The sequence below is a fragment of the Balaenoptera borealis genome (assembly GCF_965194805.1).
Source record: "Balaenoptera borealis genome assembly, chromosome: 15".
Classification (NCBI taxonomy): domain Eukaryota; kingdom Metazoa; phylum Chordata; class Mammalia; order Artiodactyla; family Balaenopteridae; genus Balaenoptera; species Balaenoptera borealis.
The window spans coordinates 69,431,765-69,445,628 of record NC_138871.1 but is presented as its reverse complement, the minus strand read 5'-3'; the positions used below and the strand labels follow the sequence as shown (position 1 = coordinate 69,445,628).

The 13,864-nt window shown below is 50.9% G+C and overlaps 1 protein-coding gene across 1 annotated transcript in view; it reads left to right on the top strand.

Annotated features, from left to right (window-relative positions):
• PLB1 (phospholipase B1) overlaps window positions 1–13,864 on the top strand; it is a 129,454-nt gene that overhangs the window by 96,378 nt on the left and 19,212 nt on the right. Inside the window, exons 43-48 of the mRNA XM_082356692.1 lie at window positions 928–1,023; window positions 1,580–1,651; window positions 7,721–7,786; window positions 10,933–10,993; window positions 11,563–11,621; window positions 13,565–13,632. Of these exons, the coding sequence (XP_082212818.1) occupies window positions 928–1,023; window positions 1,580–1,651; window positions 7,721–7,786; window positions 10,933–10,993; window positions 11,563–11,621; window positions 13,565–13,632 (422 nt within the window). The remainder of the gene's footprint in view (window positions 1–927; window positions 1,024–1,579; window positions 1,652–7,720; window positions 7,787–10,932; window positions 10,994–11,562; window positions 11,622–13,564; window positions 13,633–13,864) is intronic.

Genomic DNA, 13,864 nt, shown 5'->3' with positions numbered 1-13,864 from the left:
TCTGGTGGGTAGAGCTTCCCCGAACATCAGCGCTGCATTCCCAGAGGCAACCCCACGTGAGATGTTCTCATTACTACTCATCACAGCCTCCATTTTATTGAGCACCTACTATGTGCCAGGCACTGTGCTCACCATGCATCAAATCTTCACAACTGCCTTTTGAGGTGAGTTTTATCATCCCCACATAACAGAGGTTCAGAGACTTGAAGCATCTTCCCTAAAATCATACAGGAAATCAGGGACAGAGGTGAGATTTGAACATGTCCAATTCCAGACTTATTCACTTTCTGCCCCACAGCCAACACTGCAGTTATAACGGAGGGTACCGTTTCCGCTCCTGGCTCTGCTCTCCACTTGACACTTCCACTCTGAGCAGGAGAGCTCTGTGAATGGACCAGGATGGGGACTCAGTTCTCTTTACCTGGGCCTCCATCCCAAGGGCCTGGCCTACCTGGAGGGAAGCCAGAGGAAGCTTTGGGCACCTAGGCTTTGCCCAGGCCTGCCCCAAGGCTTGGCCTCTTCTCCCCACCAAAGTCGCTGGGACCAGCTGGCCAAGGGCTGGGAAGTAGCTTTTCCCAGCTGGCTGACCAAGACTTCCTCAAGGACTAGGATCTCATTCCCTCCACCGTGGCATGGGTTACATACACGTGCCTAAAAATACATAGAGCACTTTTTTAATTAAATAAGGGGAATTGTGGGACCAGAAAGCAGATTAGGGGTTTGGGGTCACTCAAGGCTATTGATCTGTGGGACTGCTCTGATCTCCCTCTCGAGGTGAGCAGGGCCTTAGGAAGCCACAGGCTGGGAGCACCCTCGGGGGAGGAGGGCATTGAGAGGTCAACCCCAGGGGTCAGGCCCACCAGCTGTGGCCCACTATCCACCCTCTGCACCAACGGGATCTTAAGGACGTCTGTTTCTCTCCTTCAGGATGGGCGCCCGGATGTGTCCTTCTTCGCCCCAGACTGCCTCCATCCAAATCAGAAATTCCACTCCCAGCTCTCCAGAGCCCTTTGGGTCAATATGGTAAAATAAGTGGGATGTCCCTGGTTCTCTGGGGTTCTAGTCTAGAGCAAAGCACCAGGCCCCCTAGAATGGAGCTTGTTCCTGGCCTCCCTTTGCAAGCAAGATACAGAGGAGCAGTGGCCGGCGCATCTGTGGAAGTCTGTACAGAACTGAAAATACGGAGTCCTTACGATGCCAGGATCAACCGCCTCCCCTCTTGTGGGCTTTGAACCGCGGTGCGGGACTCTTTACATGAGTACAAGGCAGACCCTCACGTTTATTCAATATTTTCTGTGTCAGCAGCTGTTCTAGGCAGCTTAAGCCATGTTATCTCATTTAAGCTTCTCAACAGCCCTGCAAGAAAAGTCTTAGGAGTTTATGAGGAAGCTGAATCCTACAGAAGCTAAGAAACTTGCCCAATATCCCACAGCTGGCAACTGGCAGTGCCAGGAGTAGAAGCCAGACCCCCTGAAATCAAATTCTGAGCTTTCCCCACTGCAGGATGCCCTGCCAGGGAATGTTCACTTCAGTGGAAACAAAGTAGTACACGCATGTCTCTCTTTTCTTCCTCAATCAGCTTGAACCACTAGGAAAGAAAACGGATACCCTGGACCTGACGGCAGATATACCCCTCCCCTGCCCTGATCAGGTAATGAGGGAGGGCCCGCTGTGCTGCTGTCCGGAAACCCAGAGCTCAGACCCCACCCATCCCCTTCACCCCGCACCACAGCTTCCCCTTTGCCCATCTTGCCCCCTGACTGGGAGCGGATGGACTTCGGAGGATGGAGGGAAGTGGAGGAGAACAGAGAGGGTAGAAGAGGGTACAGAAGCACCTGTGTCTTTGGGAGAGGCAGGTGGCAGAGGAGGCCTGGGCCCAGTAGAGGGAGAGGAGCAGGGTGACAGATGTGGATTCTTGAGAAGCGGCGTTAAGAAGCCGGAAGGTGGCAAGACCACTCATTTCAGCGGCGGCACGCGGGGCAGATGGGAAGGTCTGGCTGCAGGTTGGAGGCCTAGCAAGAAGCCAGCTGGGCTCAGAAGCTGTGGTTAGTGGTCGTCGAGCCTGGATGGGGAATGTCCGGCAGGGAAAGGGTCAGAGAGGAGAGCCCTGGAGCTGGGTGGGGGAGGGACAAGCAGGCCCGGCCTTGCCATGACTGGGGTGAGGCTGGCTGGGCTCCTTTTAAGGAGGAAGATCTAAGTGGTTGTTAAACCTGATTTCAGGCCCAGGGGTGGGGCAGGTTCACGTGCCCATTGCCTTCAGCTCCCTCTTCTAGCCCCTGTCTTATGGCTCTTTAACCAAATAAGGCTGAGGCCAGAGAGCCCTCAGAGGCAATAAAAGCAGAGAGGCTGACCCAGTCTGGGAGGCTGGGTTTCCCACCTGGGTCGGGCTGCTTCGCCCTCTCGCACCCCCCCCAGCTGAGCAGGGAGAGGACCTGCAGCTCCCCCGTGTGTCTGCCAGGGCTCCAGAGACGGTGGGCAGCCCTGCCTGGTATACCCCTCCCTGTCTGCTGCCTTCCCCTCCCCAGTCTCAGGCCCAGGCTCAGCCTTGTGTACCATCAGCTTCATCAGGAGGGTGGGAAGAAGGGATGCAGGAGTGAAGGCGGTGGTAGCAGAGGGCTCAGATGCTGGGTCCAGGGCTTGGAGCAAAGGAGACGGTCAAAAGATGTAATAATCAGTGCAATGTGGGCAAGGTCCTAGAGGGCCCTTCTGTGCCAGGTGTAAAGCCTTTAATTGCTAGATCCATGTACAGTGAGTTCTAGGGGAGGGGCCAGGCAATCTGGGTAGTGGGGGCATTCGGGGAGCAGAGCAGTGGCTGTAAGCCATACGGGGGTAAGTATTTCAATATTTTAACAACCCACATGGCCGTACTGAACATCAGCCATGGAAAACCCTCTCCAATCTGCCAATTCCCCTTCCATTAAATAGTAAAAGTAATAACAACCCATTCCAGGGAGCCGTCATTTGCTCTCCTCCTCACAAATATCTGTTAAGTACCAGGTTGGAGCCTAGGCACTGGGGCAGGTAGAGCCCTCTCACCATAGGCTTCAAAGTCCCAGGCCAGGCAAGGAGCCCCAAAAGGCTGCTGCTTTACCCAGAATCTCAAGCCACATTGGGCTCCGCTCCTCCTCCTGGACAGAACCTGACTGAGCCATTGGTGAGCAGAGGAGAGCAAATCCAGCCTCCTGGAACCGTAGAAGCCCAGCCTGGGAGAAGCGGTTGCCAGGCAACCCCAGAGCACATTCCAAAAGGATCCATCTGTTGGCCAGCCCAACTTCACCGCACCAGGCAACGTAGAATTCTGCATTCCTCAGGTCCCATCTGCTCCCTCCCATGTGCCTTGGAGCTATATAAAAGTCCACCAGCAACTCAGTGTGAGCTGACAGGGGCCAGGCAGCACATATTTTAATCCTAGCTGAGTCTAAACATAGAGGCAACAGGGAGGACCCAGCAGGGAGGAGGGGGCAGGGACGGACGCAAGCATTGGGGAGCTCTCTCAGCTTCCTGCCTGCTCCTCCCCCAGCCCCAGTCAACTGCAAGTGCATTCTGCCCAGCCAGGTCGGGCACTTAACAGTATTCCATGGATTTCTGTTAGATTTCAAGGTTGGACACAGGATTTTATGGCCAACTTTTGATCAGTTGCTCTGTGGGCTGTGGCTGTTGTCCCCTTCCTGCCTTCACGGCCTCTGCCCACTCCTTCCCTAACCCAGGGCAGCTGGCTGTGGCTCCTCCTCAAGCTTTGAAGAAATCAGCCAAAGATGAGCAGAGTCCTTTTTCAGCTCTTATTTTTCTTGCCCTCTCTAGAAGCGTTTGTCAGAGTTAGCCGCCTCCTCCGTGAATTTATTCCTCCTTGCATTTGCGGATGTAAAACCACCTTGATTGTTCTGTCTTTCTGCCCCCTCTCATCTCTTTTAATGACCCTCCTTCCTTTCTCCCAGCATTGAAAATGTGGACATTCTCCAACTTCCATGTCTCAGCCCTATTCTCTTTTCTCTTTCTTTAGGTCCCCTCACTCTGAGATCTGTCCATTTCCAGGGTTTCCCGTTAAATTTCTTTGCCTAGGATCCCCCAACCTGTGTCGTCATTTCTTACTGTTTTCCCCAAACTTGAGCTCTATTTCTAACCCTTAAGAGATCTTTCCCCTTTGGTTGCCCTCTATGGTGTAAGCTTACCCAGAAGGCAGATTAAATATATGATCAGGGTACCCACAAAATGGGGGAACCAGGGGGAAACACGGAGAGACAAACTGAAATAATTTCAAGTGATATTTCATCCAGTCTTTCATCTTGAGAAAAAGCTGAGGTTTGTTGGATTCCCTTATACTTACTTTATTGTTTAGCAGTGTTTCTATTTTGAATTACATAAGGGGTCTATTATCTTTTGAATGCTTTGGACTTCTAAATCTCCCATTCCTGCCCTGACCTCCTCATCGTCTCAAACTCAACATATTCATTCAAAAAATAATGTTTGAGTAACAATGTCAAAATAGGAATGAAATAGTTGTCTTCCCAAACTCTCTGATCCTTAGGACTTCCTATTTCTGTCCATATTGTTGTGGCTGTCAGAGCTCTGCAGGTGTGAAACGTCAGGCACGCAATCTGATAGGATTCTTCCTAGTGCTTTTCCCGCTGGCACCCTTTCCGTTCCCACTGCCACCACCCCAGTTCAGGTCCTTATCCCTTTGTGTGTTAAAGGTCACCTGATGCTTCCCATCATAAAGCAACAGAGAATTTTATAACCTTAGGATCTCAGTGCGGAGGGCCTTGGAGTCCTGTTGAGGCAATCTCTCATATAATAATTGAATTATTCTACCACATCCCTCCCAAGGCAACTAGAGGCTATGGCCTCTGCTTAAACTTCCACACTCTCAAGGCAGTGCTTTTCTAACAGCCAAGTGGCTACCTGTTAACAAGTTGTAAAATCAGCCTAGTAGGTCGTGTTTGGGATGGGATGATGGTATGGGATAGGATGGGAGGATGGGATGGGGTGGGAGGATGGGATAATAATATGGGAGGATGGGATGGGATGGGACAGAAATGTCAGAGGGTGTTCCATGTACTGCTGTTATGTCCTCCTCTCTTCTACCACTACCACCCTCCCCTGGGTCTTCTCCTCAGTTTCCTCAACTATTTATCGCAGACAAGTGTTCCAAACCCTGCCTCATGTAGTAGGTATGTCTCCTTGGAACGTGGCCCCCCCTTAAGTTGGTGCCCGGCCCTGACAGTACACACCTGGTTTGGTCCGAGCAGCACAGAACAGAAGACCAGCTCTCCTTCACGGAACTTTACACCTAGTAACACTGCCAAGATGAACATGACCTTTTCCCGAAGCCGCTGACTCACGTTGCTGACTCACATCAGGTGGCTGTCCGGGCTGTGCCCACCGGCAGGCCACACCATCTTTGCGCAGCTCTAGCTAGGAGACCACTTCCTTGTGCTGGCCTTCAATAGGCTCAGCTTTCTACTTACTGGTGTTATCAACCTAGCCTAGGAGAGCCAGCAGGCTAAATGGACTCCCTCTTCCCTCTGCTCAGCTCCAGGCCTTTAACCCAGTGTGACTCATGCACACACAGTGCAGTCAACGGTGACTAAAACAGGCCCAGGGCACCCAGGCCGCCTGGCCGCCACTGTCCTGGACCTGTTCTCATTGTTCCTGTTCTGGCCTCACTCCCCACCGCATTCCAGTGTCTCCCTGACGCCTTAGTTCAGTCTCCCCTCTCTGGCCCCTCCCTCTACCATTGGATCATGTGATAAAATAGACTCTCCAGTTTGATTTTAAGCATGTCTGGAAGGGCAGGGGGCGTCTTTGCCCTCCGGTTCTTCCTGTGGTAGCCACTCTGAGACTAGCTCCAGCCCCCGGGCCCTGTGCCCAATTGGGGCTCCCGTGAAGTGGGGAGAGAACGATAACGAGTGACCCCGCTCCCAGTGAGTCTCGTCTTTGAGGACCACACATCCGCAGCTCTTGCAACCGTTCCTCAGCAATTACTGCACTTACTGGACACACTATCCTCTGATGCTTCGCTGCCTGATGCTTCTCATGTTCTCTGCCTGACTGGGTTGTAAGCCTCTGTATCCTCCCCTCATTCTGGCACCTAGAACAGAGCTCTGAACACATGGGGCTCTACAAAGGTGGGTCATTTATTTATAGGATGCTCCCAGAGTGCCCTCGTCTGATGGTGAAGCTCAGGGGACACTGAATAGCTTTGGCCAGAGACAAGCCTCGTTAGCCGGGGCGACGTGCCATCGTAAGCTCTGTCTCCTTGCAGTGTTGCAGATGGTCCAGGGCACACTTCCTGCCCTTGGCCCTGAGTACTCCTCTGAATCGTGTTTCAGCTAGGAATGCCGAGACTCAGAGGTTAGGAGAGACGTGCACTGCCCAGGGAGCCAAGGTCTGTGCTGAGGGCTAGGGCTTTTATGTGCATAGATTTCATCCTCCAAGGTGACTGCTAAGACCTTCTCTTCCTCATCCCTCTGTCTGACCAGCAGGGGCTTTCTCGGACCTGATCCCCGTGATCAGTAGGAATTCCCCGTGAGGAATGGAAGGAGGCCATTGCTGGTCGGCAGGCTTGACGGGTCGGCCCGGCTCTGCTCTCACTGCCTGCTCTCCACCTGGAGCAGGTCCCTCCTCCACTCTGCCCCTCAGTTGCGCCTCATCTGTAAAGCGGGGGCATTCAGGGGTTGCAAACTCAGATGCAGTGCCAGGCAGGAACACGATTGTGTGGGTGGGATCAGGTCTGGGACAAGAGGAGGTGGTAGGGCCAGAACTGAAGGGCACACACCTCTTCTGGAAGCATTCAGAGTCGTGGTCTTCTCTCCTCTCCCTTCTCTTCCTCCTCTTCCTTTCTAAGCACCTTTCAGGCCAAAATAAAGCAGATGGGCAGTCAGCTTTCAACCGCTGGTTCGGATCTCCAATGACCTCTTCTCCAACATTCTGGTTCTTCCTACTTACTCCCATGTTATTCCCAAATTTTCAGACCATGGCCCTTCTACCCCACTCAGCACGCCTTGTGAAGGTGTTGACAGCCCTGGGCTGTTTGGCCTGATCTCTGGCTTATGAACTTCTTATTGCTTCACTGTCATTTTCACATTTTCTCATTACCTGCTTTCCCCCATTTCTCCTTTGTCTACTTCCTTCTTCGACTAACTTATCACCCACAACTGAATAGACCTGGATTCTTGACTGAGCATGTGTGAAACTGATTGTGAAATAAATAGGCGAGCAGGGAATGAAGAGGCTGTTTCACGAGAAAAAAACACAACCAGAGTATGTGAAGCCAACCCGAAGGGGTAAGATACATCAGTCCAAGGAGGCAAAATAATAATAATAGCAACAGACATTAAAATACATTGATGATCATAACACTTTTTGGTGAAGAGAAAAGTGCTATAATGTGAATCTCTTACCAGAGAAATGACAAAGGAAAGAAAATCGTTCTGAGGATTAGGGAGATGTTCAATTGTCAGGGTGAAAACAAAAGCACAGAACCCTGAATAGAACATGTATGGAACCCTTTTTAGGCATTTTATTGTGCATCCCTTGTCAAAGCTGTTCTGTAAAACCCTCTAGGGAATGAATGAAATTATGTTTGTACGGTTCTTTCTATTTAAATGCAGAAGATCATGTTAAATAAATCTACAGGACAGGATTGTTAGTATTTAATGTTTCCTAAGCAATCTTCCACGCTGTCAGATAACCTCTCCCTGTGGTTTCTTTTCTCTCTTAGGATGAACCCTTCCTGAGAACTCCCCGGAATAGTAACTACACATACCCCACCAAGCCATCCATTGAGGTAACCGCTGACGCACGTCTGCCTCTCTCAGGGACAAACCATTTCCACCTCCCGGCGACTTGGGGCGTGGTGTGGGTTTCAGAGAGTTAGCTTAAGCAGAAACGTACCCCTCTTACATACTGGAAATTGGAATGTGAAGAAAAGGCTCCTGAACCACAAAGTCCCAGGATTGTCCTAACATGTTCTCAAGTGTTTACCTGATGTCAGCAACCAACTAGAGGAAGCGCCTATGGATCAGTTTTCTTTGACCTTTGCACAAACATCATTTCTGATCAGGCAGCTCAGCCTTTCAAGAAGAGATGAGGGGGAGGCGGTGGGTATGATGCACTGTCAATTTCCTGTAGTTGAGTGGGAAGAACCTCATTTCCGGGGGCTGGGCCCAACAGGAAGCTGACACATAGGCAGGTGGGTCTCCAGGGCTTGTTTCGTTCAAGTCAATCATTCTAGCTCTGAGGATTCAGGGCCCATGGCTTTAGGGACAGCTACTGCAAAGATGGCCTGAAGGATCCTGAACCACACCAGGCCTTGCAGGACTGGCCTGGTCCAGACCACGTGTGTCGGCCACCAGATCGAGAGATCAACCACCAGTGTCGGATGAGCACCTATGGTTTGTCCAGTCTTGTGCGAGGGGCCGGAGGGCGTTCAGAGAAGTGTCCGCGTGGTCCTGCCCTCAGGAGTTAGAGGTCATTCCAGACTGGGCACCTACTAGGTGTCAGACACTGATTTCAGGAAGATAGAGCAGTGGACCAGACAGATGGGTCGCACCCCTCATGGAGCTTACAATCTACCGGAGGAGGCATCCCGTAGACAGCTAAGCACAATCATTTCAGATAGTGAAGACAGCTCTGAGGAAGGTGATGCAGGAAAGTGAGATGGGGCAGGGAGGGTGGCATGTTCTGATGGGCTGTGCAGACCACGTCAGGCCTCTCTGAGGAGGAGAGATTCGAGCTGGGCTGTGTATGATGAAAAGACGCCGGCTATCTGGAGAGCCAGAGCCAGAGTCCCCGGCAGGACCAGGGAGTGCAAAGGCTCAGAAGTGGGGCTGAGTTGGGTGTATTTGATGAGAGAAAGAAGTCATTGTGGCTGTGGGCATGTGAATGAGGTAGAGGGTAGGTCATGAGACCAGAGGGGTGATTGAGGGACCCATCACACAGAATCTGAATCCCTAAGAAAGAAGGTTGGACTTCAGGTGGAGTGCTGTGGGAAACTGTCGGAGATTCTAGGAGCAGGTGATGTAATCTATTTCACCTTTTTAAAGACTCCCTGACTAGCGTGGAAAATGGATTCGGGAGCAGCAGGAGTGATTGAGGAAAGACCTTTTATAAGCCAGCTGAAGCACTGAGACTAACTTACCTGAAATTATTGAAGAACCGTTAGATGCTAAGCGCTGGGATACAAGCCCTGTGGTAATGCCACTGTCCAGCCTCTCTGAATTCTCTCAGCTTCATGTTAGCCCAACAGAGGCTTGTCCCAGGCCAACCACTGACAAAATCCATTAGAATTAAAATGTCAGCTACATCTTGTCAGTTGGGCATTGATTGACTTATCTAACATGCATATATTTATTGGATGCCTAAATGGCACAGGCACTGTGCAAAGTGCTGGGTATACACTGGTGAACACAGTGGTTCTGATTCTGTCCTCTTGGATCTTAGTCTCATGTATCTTTGCTTCTGTTGCTGGAAGAGTTAAAAACCCAGGCCTAGAAAGTGGTGGGATTTGTTTCTCTTTTTTAAATACCTTGCTATTTAAATTAGCCACAGACAGGCAACACCAACATTACTTGAGAACTTGTTAGAAATGCAGAGTCTTAGGCAGCACCCCAGTCCTGCTGTCTCAGGATCTGCATTTAACAAGACCCACAGGGGATCCGGGTGCGCTGGCGTAGGGTACCAAGTACAGTTCTTCCCTTGGGACAGACGAGAGCGCTCCAGTTCCAACCTGGGTCTGTTCATCTGCATGGGATGGGCTTGTCTCTGGCTCACCAGTTCTCTGAGATGTTTCTAAAGTGCTCACGGCTATAGAATTTTTTCAAATTGCATCTTCCCCGGATATTTGTCATCTGCACACAAACGTGTTCTTGATTTCAGTAGAACTCCCACACAGAAGAAGGACTCCATCCGGGTGATGAATTGAGCAGTTCCTTGGAATAAACTAAATTACATCAGATTAAGCAACTAATATTTAAAGGAAGTTTCATTTTTGCTCCCTTGTGAGAGGAGTGTTTTAACAAGGCATGTCTTCCTCATCATCTGACCAAATGAAAGAGACAAGCTTCCAAAGCCTTTGGCAACCACATGCCTAGAGAATCAGTCAACCGGACAGCACCTGTGTGTGCAGCCCTACTGTGCACTCAGCCCTACCGGGCTTGTCCCTCAGGCCCCTCTGGGCACGTGCAAGCGTCGGCACTAGGGAAGGGACTCTCTCTCTCCCCCAACTTCTGCGCCCTCTGCTTCCCTCCCCATCCGCTCCTCCAGCGCCTGGCAAGTGTGCCTTATATTCCAGAGACAAGAGAATTGGACTGAAGGTATCCAGGTTATAGATGTTAATTTATATACATACAAGGAATTGGTTGGCTATTAAGTTAAATACGCCAAAAGAAATGATATGCACATATTCAGAAATGATATGCAGAAACCAGAAACTTTGCAATTGTAAAAATTTCACGTTACTGTCCTAAATATATTGTAATTATTGTTTTGGTCCTAGCACTGTAATTAGTGTCCATTAGTTTCATGTTAAACGACACCACCAAAACCCACATGGAACCTCTTATTAGGCATCCAAGTCTGTGTTCCTTTGGGAGACCACCTGTTGCACACCTTCACTGTTTTCTCCCCTGCTTTGGATGACTGTGGGCTCCATTTAAGGGTGTAGATAAGTTGAGGTGGGAAAGAGTGTGGGTGTGCATGAGTGTGTCCACACATCATGTGTTTTGTGCATGGCGGGTGGGGAGAGACCTATTTTCTCCTCTCTGATTCCCCTCTCACTCCATCCACAACTCACAGCTCTAGCCTCACACGATCCCCTACAGTAACATAACTCCACCCTCCACCAAGAATTCCTTAGCTAGTTCTTCCTGGGCTGAAGCTAACCTTCCTGCACAGTGAGTGTCGGGCGTTGTGTCTTTCCTCCTGTTGATTTAGAACTGGGGCAGTGACTTCCTGTGTGAGGAGTGGAATCCTTCCAACAGTGTCCCCACGTCAGGTGAGTATAAACATCATCAAGGGCCTTCAGTCAAGGGCCTGGCTAAGTGTCAGGTTGTTGGGAGAACCTACAAACACACCTTGGAGCCTTGAGCAGGTCTTGCTGATTCCCATGCAGTGCAGACCTTGATCCCGGGTAGCCCATGACAAGCTAGGCTGCAGCACTGCTGGGCTCCCAGGCTCTCCACAGACCACACTTCTCCTCTCGGCTTAGTCCCAGTGGCAGCCTTTCAGGCCTCCCTGCCCAGTGAGGTAGGTATAGTCAGGGATTGGGGTCCTCTCTACCTGTGCTCATGACCCACCCGCCCCCCCACCCAGCTGGAACTTTCCTGGACCACTCCAGTGTGAACTGGGCTCCTCTCAGGATGGATAAGAGCCATCAAGCCCCATTACCTTCAGTGCCTTACTTGCTCCAAATAGATGGAAAATACAAATTTTCTAAAGCCTTAGGCTGGAAATAAGTTTAATGGGAACCTGCGGGATAAGAACAGAATCTCAGACTCCTAGTCAAGTTAATAGTTTCAGAGGAAGACCTCCACTGACCATCCATCTTTCTTCCTGTCTCCCTAGTCCATGAGCTCCGACCAGCGGACATCAAAGCGGTGGCTGCCTTGGGTGACTCGCTGACTGTGAGTGCTGAGCCGGGCCGGGCCCTGTGCGGAATCAGCTCTTCCTCCACGTCAGCTCTGTGTGCAGCACGTAGCTGAGAACATACCTGTGTCCAGCAATGAAACATAGCCAGGCAGCCACAAAACACCACCAGGCGATCTAGAATGTCCTCCCCTCCACCCTTCCACAGCCCGGCTCAAATACCACCTCTTCCACGGGGCCTCCCCTCCATCCCCTGCTAGAAGCCGTCCGTCCCTCTTCCCCACTGTTCCTAAGCATTTCATCTGCGTGTGTTAAGGCAGCGGTCCCCAACCTTTCTGGCACCAGGGACAGGTTTCGTGGAAGACAGTTTTTCCACGGACGGGGGAGGGGGGCAGGGGATGGGTTCAGGTGGTAATGTGAGCGATGAGTAGCGGTGGGGAATCGCAGACGAAGCTTCGCTCGCTTGCCCACCGCTCACGTCCTGCTGTGCGGCCCAGCTCCTAACAGGCTTCGGACCAGTACTGGTCCGAGGCCCGGGGGTTGGGGACCCCTGTGTTAAGGTACTTATCCAAGTCTGCCTGCCTTTACCAGGGAACTCATCTCCTTCACCCAGACTCCTAGGGTGGTGGGTCTTACCCACACACTGCCCAGCACCCACTCACCCCATTTAAAGATGTGTTCTTGGGGGCAGAGGGGGCCCAATACCTGCACATAGCACAGTTTCACTAAAGGAGTTGTATTGGACAACTATTTAGCTATTGTCTGTGTGTGAGACACTCTGCTAGCAATTCAGAGGGATAATAAGTATGAGATGCAGTCTTAACCCTCTAGAAACTTGTCCAGCTGGGGAAATAAAAAAAACTTACACAGAAGGAGGTACGTAATCATATAGGGGACAAACAGGACTTGTGAAATCAGGTATTCATTTCAGTGAAGAAAAACTTCTCCATATGTGTGTGAGTGTGTTTTAATTTTGCTATGAACATGGGGAAAGCTGTGGAAGGAAGGATACACACCAGGCTCTTAACCATTAATTGATCCTGGTAGTGTGTATATGAGGGTAGGGGGTGAGGAGGGGATGTAGAACCTGTAGCAAGAGGCAAGATTATTAAAGTAGGGGTAAATTATTAATTAAATCATCTTTGTATCATTTCACTGGTTATAGTGAATGTATATTACTTTTGTAATTTTCAAAGAGGAATAGTCTCTTTTTTTAAGATAGGGGCTTTAGAAAGCAACTATACTCCAATAAAAATTAATTTAAAAAATAGGACCTTTAGAAAAAGCGTTATGGAGGAGGCAGAAATTGACAAAGGTGTTAGAGAATGAACTGGAGACTTCATGGCTGGAAAGGAGGAACTTTAGCATTCCCAGAAAGGATGGAGTGGCTGGTAGTAGGCCGGTCCAAGGCCCTCATGCTTCAGATCAACTTGTTTAGACCTGAAGGTTTGTGTGGACAGGAAAGGAGGGGGTGAACAAGGAAAGGAAAGTGGAAACCAGGTCATGGTGAGCTCAGAATGTTGGTGAAGGGGTTTGGCTCTGACCCTGTGAGTAAGAGAGACCCGCTGAAAGGTCAGAGTCAGGGGGAGGCGTGGAGGAACAGGTGTGCTTGGCATAGCAGGTGAGATGGGAAGAGACACTGGAGACCATGGGGTCAGGTGTAGGCCAGAGCTGTCCATGGGGAGGAGATGAGAGTCTCACCTGGAAATATGGCAAAGGGAACACGAAGAAAGGGATGGAAGCCAGAGAGGTTGGGGAGGAAGAACCTTGCTTCTTCCACAACTTGATTACCGGTTGCGTGTGGAAGACTGGGAAGTCAGGACGACTCCGAGATTAAGTGGCCTGGGGAAAAGCTGGTACCATTTTCAGAAAAGGTAAATCCAGGTCCCAGCTGCTACACCAGGGCAAGAGGGCCCCTCCCCAGTGCCCCCAGCCTGCACCTGACCCAGCCCAGCTCTAGAGCCTTCTCTTTGCCTTTCAGACAGCGGTGGGAGCCCGACCAAGCAACTCCAGTGACCTCCCCACATCCTGGAGGGGACTCTCATGGAGGTGAGGGTGTTCTCTACTCACCTCTGTTGATGACGCTCCCACAGAACCGTGGGTGGCGTGTTTCCCGGTCACCCCTCCAGAGATGAGGCTGGGTACTCGTGGCCCGGTGCTGGGATGCAAGGCGACGCCCTGATGCTTCTGTTATTCCTAAGGGGGATGGGAATCCTGCCCCAGGGCAGACTCTCTGGTTCTGACTCAGAAATATGATGGCCTGTGATTTTAACAAATGTGC